At 34.6% G+C, this 9,269-nt stretch overlaps 1 protein-coding gene across 10 annotated transcripts in view; it reads right to left on the minus strand.

The window, feature by feature from the left end:
• Positions 1-9,269, minus strand: part of rg (A kinase anchor protein rugose) — a 365,249-nt gene that overhangs the window by 15,098 nt on the left and 340,882 nt on the right. For all 10 annotated transcript variants that reach the window (XM_018452260.1, XM_018452252.1, XM_018452282.1 and 7 more), the window contains 2 exons: positions 8,705-8,807; positions 5,395-5,510 (listed from right to left, as the gene is read on the minus strand). In XM_018452260.1, the coding sequence (XP_018307762.1) occupies positions 5,395-5,510; positions 8,705-8,807 (219 nt within the window). The remainder of the gene's footprint in view (positions 1-5,394; positions 5,511-8,704; positions 8,808-9,269) is intronic.

Raw genomic sequence — 9,269 nt, forward strand, 5'->3', positions numbered from 1 at the left:
CCCTGTCGCTAATTAAAGCACGTCAGCGAGTTTGTCACTCGGCGCTCTCATGACGGATACACGTGTGTCACCATCCTCCCTCGCTCCGTTACTTCGTTCTCTTTTGCGGCCTTATATTCGACGGCATAACACGCGAAATGTTCCCACTACTGATTATCGTGCAACGGAAGCGATTAGATTAGTTAAACACGCCGAAGCAATCGACTTGTACTAAATTTGCAAATGTAACGCATCGTTTAACAAACGTAGCATAAAATAGTGGTACAATATATGGTAGAAATTTATGTGATTTTGATATTTTTCAAAAAATATATGACTGCTGTTATTATTTTAATTGTCGTGTTATGCATATCTGGATGAAGTTTTAGTTTCCGTAAAAAAACAATAAAATATAAAAGTAATATACTAGATTTATTAAAAATAACATCATTCATTAAAAAGTATTTTTATTTATATCTGTTTAATCATAAAAAAATTATTTCGGTTTGCAAATCATATTTTTATTATTCTAGCTAAAATTATATTATGAAATATGTAATAAAATAAATAATGTATAATATACATTTTTTTATATTTATTTACTTTAATGATCGAATAATGAGGATGCCCGCATGGAATACGAGAGATCCGGGTTTGAATCCCAGCTGAGGCAATATTTTTCGCAGATTTAAAATTCTTATTAAAATCAGACTATTAATATTCATATAAAATGTTTATTAAAAATTATTAAATTTGTAAGCACCTGCAGATAATAAACGTTTATCGACAGGACAATTAATCAGAAGATTACGCCAAACGATGGCGCGTAGAAAAATAGTGGAGAGAGATTATTCAAATTCGTGTAAAATTAAAAGAAATTAAAATTCGTGCTTGTGATGAACTGCAAGTACGGAGTTTTTTTTTTGCATTAATTACATATCCTGCTATAAAGACTTCATAAATTGTTAATGGGACCTCACCATGACAAGATAACTTATATTCACAGTTTATATATGTTAGTTTGTGTTGTCTCTGAAGAAGGCTCAAAAGTGAGCCGAAACATGTAAGCGCGTTTAGTAGAAAGCGCGTTTAAAGAAGTTTTACACCCTTAATTTGCGCGACGTCTTCTGCGCCTGACTCCTATTGCCCTTATTCTTTCCAATTTCTTTTGATTTATAAGGAGCCTTTGTTAGTTTGATTTGTTATACGGATAAATTGTTAATTTAATAACTGATATTATTGCTTTGACTCTACTGATTATTGCGTTTTAAGACCGAAAAAGATTTTGACGCGCGATTTGCAGAATCAGATATGTATATATAAATTTACATATAAATATTTAACCATTAAGATCCGCTTGAACCGAATATAGAATTTTTCTTATTCAGTTAGAATTATTTACTTTTTTTAATTATTTATACTTATTTATTAGTGAAACGATATGGTTTATTTTGTAATTTGACTATATACATATCTTTACAGAAATCTAATAAAGAGTCAATTTACTAAAACTTACTGTTTAAAAGTACTGCTGTTCAGTATTTTTAGTACTACAAATAAGTAATTAATTGCTGTCTTTCAGTAATAAATTGGCCAATATTAGATTTTCGTAAGCGATATTTTATAAACAGTCGCTCACTTCTCAACTTTGAGTCTCTCAGAGCTCAATGCAGAAATTAATTTGACAATCAAAATATTAATTATTACTGCGCATAAATCTATCTCTTATTAGAGCGCATTTTCAAATATCAACACAATGCGACCATTTGTTACCGAGCTAAAGACACCGTGAACTGGCAGGAACCACTAGACTGAGTCTCCAAGAAATTCGTCGGATACTTAATTCCCTCAGTAAAAAAAAAAGCAATGCAACGGCAAAGTCGTACCGCACCGGTCGCTGGATAAGTCCTACTGTCGCTACAATACGACCGTAAATCGTGGGCGCCGCGCGAGCGACGGCCGTACGTAAATAATAGCGAGGCCGCGTTATGCATCAAAGTGATTATTAATGGTAGCGTCGGCGTGAGTAAACGCTCGGCGAACGCGCCTCGACACCGGAATGTCCGCGACACAAACGCACACACGTATCCTCTGTCGTTCTCTCGTCTTAAAGACATCGGACCTTACCCTTGCTTTTCCTTCCGAATTTTTATCCCTGCTCAAGAAGAAATATGAACATTTAAAAAAAGAATTCACAGATTGTAATTATTCGCGACATACGACGAGAGCATTGTAAATCACAGTCGAAAAGACGCGCATACAAAGTACTACAAGTATTACCGTACCTTTAAGCCGGGAGTAATTATCTGATTTTTTAATGTAGGTTTTACCATTAACGCCGGAGTCTAGTTTTTTTTTTTAATTTAACATAATATGTAATTTAACAATAATTGGGAAAGATAATTGAGCAAAGTTAGGACGTCGAGTATTTATTTCGGTCAGAGTTAACGATATTTACACTACGTTTATGCATTATAATTATAGACGTTTATGTACGTCTATAATGGATCTGTCGGTCGCTTTATCGGACATTGTTGCTGCGTCCTCGGCAATAATTCACTGCAAAGCAAGATCAGCCTAGATACGATCGAAGGCGACGACCTGTTGGCAACTACCTGAGATGAAAGGTCCGTAGATCGGCGTATATAAAACGAGCTACATACATTTTGAAAAATAAATATACGATAGAAATTTAGAGGTACTCATATATCAATACCCATTGAGCGTATATATCTGTTTTGTCGTATACTATATCCCGTATATTATATCCCGCGTTATATTTATGCTTCACATTTCTTATAATTTCAATAAATATTTGAATCTTGTTTTCTTTTTTATTAAACACAAATACAATCTGAGCCATAAGTACATTGGTGAGTCAATAAGTAACCCTAATTTTTACCATCTTGATTATTAAGTGCAAAATTAATATTACTTGACTAACTAAAATTATTGAATATCGTATAAAACACCTCTCACAAATTGTAAACGTTCTATATCTAACGAAGAATAAATTAAAACAGTTTAATTTATATATAGATTAATATACAAATATTCATACATGCAATATAATATTTATTTTTATAACAATTTTAATTCCGTTATTCCTTCTTTGGTATTTATTACTGCCTTTTTCAAGAAAATGCAATAAATTGAGAGTGCTTTATATTTAATGACCAAGGCTGTAGTTAATATGAGATACGATTGCGGAGTATGTAAACAGATTTAAAATATCACGATATCCGCGGGATGTGACTAAAGCAATTATATCGAAAAGAGTTAAGATCAGATTGCGTTGTAACTCCAGGCTATGCTGACTGTAACCAGTATACTCCAGGCCATGCCGACTGCTACGCATTTTGCACAGGGTGGTCCACATAAAGTATTACAAATTGTTTTTCACAAGAAACAATATAGAAATAGCGAAAAAATGTAACTATGGATATATGATAATGTGAGATGTGAACATGAATATTCGATATTCAAGAAACGCGCAATGTTCATCCCGAAAAGTACTTATCGTCTCCGTCTCGAACTCTTCACGATTCGCCCTGTACACACGCGGCCGGTTCGCCACCGCCGCCGCCGGTACGGGCTATCGTATTTACATCGGATTCACTATCATTAATTTTTAATAAACCGACGCACGGAGAGCAAAATAAAACCTCTCAGACTGATCGTATGCGGGAGCGCGGACCGGCGTGGCGCAGCACGACGCGGACCGGTTCGTTTTCGTATCGATTCTCTTTCTCTCTCCGCTGACGGTTCCGCCGCTCTCGACGTTACGTGCAGAGAGCGCGGCCTCGGTGTACCCACGGCTGTTTATTCGAGCAATTAATATATAACCCTCGTAAATACGGCCGCAGCCACCCCCGGGCGGATCGCGACGGACTGCGCCGAAATGCGAATAATTACGCGTCCGTGCTCATCGCCGTCATTAAGCCAACCTGGCCGACCGCAGGCGTGGGTGCGCATAAATCCCGCACGGGTGAGATAACTTACGACGCGAGCTTGAGCGAGCTCTTAACCGACTCGTTTACAAGAATCGCAACCGATCACTGGTTAATATTGCCGCAACGACGATTGGCGTGCCGCTCGTAACACTATCGTGCCCGCCGACGATTATTACCGAAAGAACTTGGCCTGGGGAGAAGAGGACAGCGAGAGATCGATCACTCCTGGGAGTCGATGAACCTCGCGGCAAGTGAAGAGAATCGTTCGATGATACGTTTGTTTCTTCTATATATAGGCTTCTTGCGTGTAATATAGAAGACAAATGGCGCACGTTGAATTCTCTCTTCCGTGAAATTAAAGATAAATTGTTCTATCGTGCGCACAATAATAAAAGCACAATGAGCGAACACGCTTTGCGTGTAAGTATCATTAAATCTCGTATAAATGTTATTTGAGAAAAGGAATACGTCATTCCGTTATCGGCATTATTTTAACCTACTGGGAATAGTCACCTGATGTATTTTCAAATCCAGCGGCGAAAAAATGTAAATTGTAAAATATTTTTTTATATGAATATTGTGTTAAACATATTTTTTTAACAACTGTTCTTTACGAATCTTTAAATATGCAATTCCATAAAAAAATCTGCAATAGAGAAGCGTTATATTAATTAAAATTTTTATTTTTTAGAATGCTGTCACAATAAGCTAATATGCTTACATTCTAATTAATATTTATTATATATAATGTCACTATATTAACGTTTAAGGAAAATTTTATAAATGTTCTATACAAATATTCTCGAAAAAGAATAATAGTACCCGACGTAGAATATCCGTAGAATAATATATGCTATTTGGAATAGTGGATTTTCCGTCTTGTTAATTAATTGTGTAATATTTTATTTGGCGTTGTGTATTTATATTTGCCATTTTTCCCTTTTAATATTTAATATTGTGAGTCGTATAAAACTTATTAAAAAAATACGCTTTGATGAAAAGGTCAGCGAGATGCGCCTGCTAAGTACATCGTGACTTGTCAAGAGGCGTCCGAACTGTCTCATTAAAAAGCGCACGAGGCCGGTGGCGTTTCGAGTTTCGTGATTTGGTTCGATGAACGCACGAGGGAGCCGATATTAAAACCGAAGAGAAACAAAGACACGCCATTTCGCCCTCAACAACGCGAGGCGAGGAGGGGTGGTGGCGAGTCCCTCGGGAGAGGATTACCGGGGTCCACAAGGTTGGGATTACTCGTATAGGGTAGCTAACGGAATACAGGGCTGATTGAGAACATCCCTAATGCGCCACGACAGACTCCATCCGCCCGTGTGCACCCATAAAAAAGCCTGGTGTCTTCGCTACTTTCGCGCTTCTTTCTCCAATCGATACCCAAGCGGAATCGGCCGACCACCGGTCGATTTTGATCGTGTTTTACATTTATTTATAAAGTAAAGGTACTTACCAGCAATTGTATTCAGGAACATCAAATATTCGAAATTGGATATTTCTCGACGCTGCCATTTTTGAGTCATATTGGAGCTTCTCATCAACTGTCGCGGTGACATCAAGGATGCCCGTCTGTAAAATAAATGAAATTTACCGATCATCCACATAACACAGTCATGTTAAAAAATATATATATAGATACAACTAACAGAAAACAGAAAAAAAAACGCAATTTCATGGCAAATCATTCTCCGATTAGTTTATTCTTAAAGTAAATATTCCAATAACTGAATGCATCCAATGATTGAAAAATAAAAAATGTACTTGTAATTATTAATATGTTTATCAATAACAGCAACAAAAGAAATGATAAATTGAAAAGAAGTTAAATATTTTTGTGTTAAAATACATAATAAAAATCCAATTTGGTTGCGAAAAAAATTGTTTTAAGATTTGCAGAATTATTGCAATAATTCTCAAATAATGATATTATTAACGATTAACTTCACGCATCAATATAAAATTTCATCTCAATCTATTTTTGCCACGAATATTCGAAACGTCCATATCTGTGCTCGTTAAACCGAAGTATAAAGGATTGTGTAGGCATATAGAAATAAGAATATCCATGATCGGAACAAGCTCGGACAACTTATAGTTCGCCGCCAAAACGATGTAATTGAATGCCAGATTGTAGGCCACATTGCGGGACGTGTCACTTCTCGGCATCGCGCAGTGCGTTTTAATTGCCAAATCAAACGAGCGGTGCATACAGCTTTGATAAGCAATTAAGACGGCGGTCGGACCCAATTTACAAGAGCAATTACGTCAGGACGCGCATACCGGCATTTTGCATTCGCGCCATAAAATCCTCTTTATGAACGCGAAGATCGCTGATTTAGGATTTATACAGGAGACTTTAACGGGCGTGCGTCCTTCAGACATTAAAGGAGGCACATGACAACGACGACCGGACGCATAAATTCAATTCTTGAATTCATCTCGCGTAAATTTCATACCAGCATGAAAACTTCCAATGCTGCAGTGCGATCGGCAACCGGCAAAGTGCCGACTGCATTTCTCGGAATATAAATATCGAAATGTAATCACTCTCTCATGTGGAAATTTTGGAATGTATTGTTTGTCAAATGTTTCAACGATTTATGTATATAATGAAAAACAATTTTTTTAAAATAATTTTGTTAAACTTATATTAAAAATGATTTTAGTAGAAAACTCAAACATTATCAGCAACGCTGCAAAAAATTTTGACATTCCATCAGCTTAAATATCCTGCATAATTATTATGATACTTCCAACAAAGTTATTTTCAAATCTGTATCTAGCTAAAATTTTTAGATATTTCAGTACAACTGTTCTTTTCATATTATAGTATAGTATAGTATAGTATAGAACTTTCCATATAGTAAAATTAATATGCTTAAAGTATAACATATACGAAGTACGACTGTCACGTATATATACATAAATTATTCATGCGATCAGGATTCTATTTTAAAACTAAATTCTATTCGTGTTAACTATGGAGTAGATTAATATTTATGGCAAGATCGACAGATATAAATCAACACATAACTGATATGCTAAAAAAAACTCCTAATTAATATCGACTTATAGACAGGTTTTAATAAATAAAGATACAAACGCACATGCAAGTATTATGGAAATTATTCTTGATATTTCTATCGCTGCGTAAAATATTTTTTGTGCATATATGTAATTATTTATCCTGTGCTAATTAAAATTGTATTATAGTGATTGAAGACATTAGCGTGAGAGATAGCTACATTAAAGTAATTATTTATGACAGTGTGTCAACAGTCATAATTTTTTACTCAACATTCGACTATTTTGTGAAACGGATACATAAATTAATTTCCAGGGAATCATATCTTTTTTAAAATTATTATACATAATAATAAATAATTCATGTCGAATTCACATTACCGAAACGTATAGAACGCTTTATATTCATCATATAAAATTAAAAAAAAAAATTTTAGTGAATAAAAAAAATCAACATTTTCAACATAAATTTTTAATAGGTACTAAATTCTACCTCAATTACAAAATGACGATTAAATCTAAACTCATTAAATCAATTTATTTAAAATTAATCGAACAGTAATTAATACTTCTTCGAAATGTTAAATAATGCGGCGTGCTAATTAAACAACTTAATTAAAGAACTTTTCTTTTTCAATGAATATGTTTTGCGATATGTCACGACGGATTCGCGTTTTATATACCGACGAATTATTTCGGTCAGCTAGGAATTTTCTCTCTCAAATCAGTCGGAGAGAGAACGTTAGAGTTCGCCGTCGTATATTTATGGCCGATGTATCCTTCTCGCCGGCTATCTCGTTTATAGGAACGTTCTAATGGATGGGTCGAAGCGCGGATACGCGAACCTCTGTTCTTGCCGCCAACTCCTGCCAACTTATGGGAGACTTCGTATCCTACGAGAATCTCTCTTCGGTGCTTACGACATCACAATACAAGAAAGAATAGGATTTCATGCAGGGACGAATTTTGCGTCCTTGCTGTCTTTTTTACATTCCCTCATATTGCCATACTTTTATTCTTTCAAATACCACAAATACTTGTTTTTTAAAGGAATGCATGAAAAAAGAAAATAAAGTAACATAAATAATACAACAGTTGTTAATAATAGATATAAATTAATAAAAACTTTTGCTTCTATAAAGTTGCACTTTTTAATATACCTTCAGTCTATAATTCAATAACATCTAAATATAATAATAAAATAATAAAAAAAAATTATATGCACATACTAAATAAATACGTCACTTTTTATAAAAATAACAATTAAATAGAGAATACTATATCGAATAAAAAATCTTTTTGGGATATGATAAATGGAACAAATTTATAATAAGTAAAATGTTACAAAAGATACACACTCGTGTACAGATATAGTCTTCAATATTATCATTTATACATATTAGCGACATAATCTATACTTTTTATCTCTTTCAAGAATCAACTCGATGACAAATCATTATCCAAAAAATATTTTCTATCTCATTTTTTCTCTATTTGATAGTGACTAATTATAATATACTCTCATTCCTATTCATTGTGCTTCTATAGTCAAAATATATACTGGAAATGATAAGAATCTATAGAAAGAAGCGCTTCGGATCCGTCCCTGGCTTGCCTTACCGAAAAGGACAAAGAAACGAGGGAATGCGACGAGTATGTTTGGAAGTAGATTCCGAGATCCTTGGATCTTTCCGTGGAACGACAGAAGCGCTTCCTTCTTCCAGGCAGTTATCGCTTACCTAGTCTGGGGTATCCCGTACTTGATGCCAACGCCGACTCGCGGTAGCGCCTTGATCATCTTTTTCACCGTCGCCTGGTCCGAGAACGCGAATAGGATCGAAGCTGTGGACAAAAAGGTGTTAAAGTGTGAATTATTAGCGAGAGAGTCCGGTTTCGAAAACATGTCGACGTCAATCATTCAGACGATGAACAAAAAAGAGAGAGAGATAGACTTCTTTCCTATTTCAGAAACTAATTCTCCGATTTGATACATGTATTTATGTATAAAAATATTGATAAGAGTTATAGTTTAACGAAGACATTGTGACAAAGATAAAGCGATACTATTATCTTTAGATGCCACGCAAAGTATTACTACTTAATCATGCGATTATGCTAATATTATTAAGATATCAGATTGCGATAAATTATTAATATAATTGTACTCAATTTATTATTCAATGGCTATTATACAATGATTTGTAATAAATTTGTAGATCTTAAAATTGATTAGCTTGTTTTTTTGTTTCCTGTGGAATGATAGAAAGAGAAAGAAAACCCAATTGTTCGGAGTGCGTTCACGAC

This window comes from Mycetomoellerius zeteki, unplaced genomic scaffold (assembly GCF_001594055.1).
Source record: "Mycetomoellerius zeteki isolate Tzet28-1 unplaced genomic scaffold, Tzet1.0 scaffold108, whole genome shotgun sequence".
In the NCBI taxonomy this organism is placed as follows: Eukaryota; Metazoa; Arthropoda; class Insecta; order Hymenoptera; family Formicidae; genus Mycetomoellerius; species Mycetomoellerius zeteki.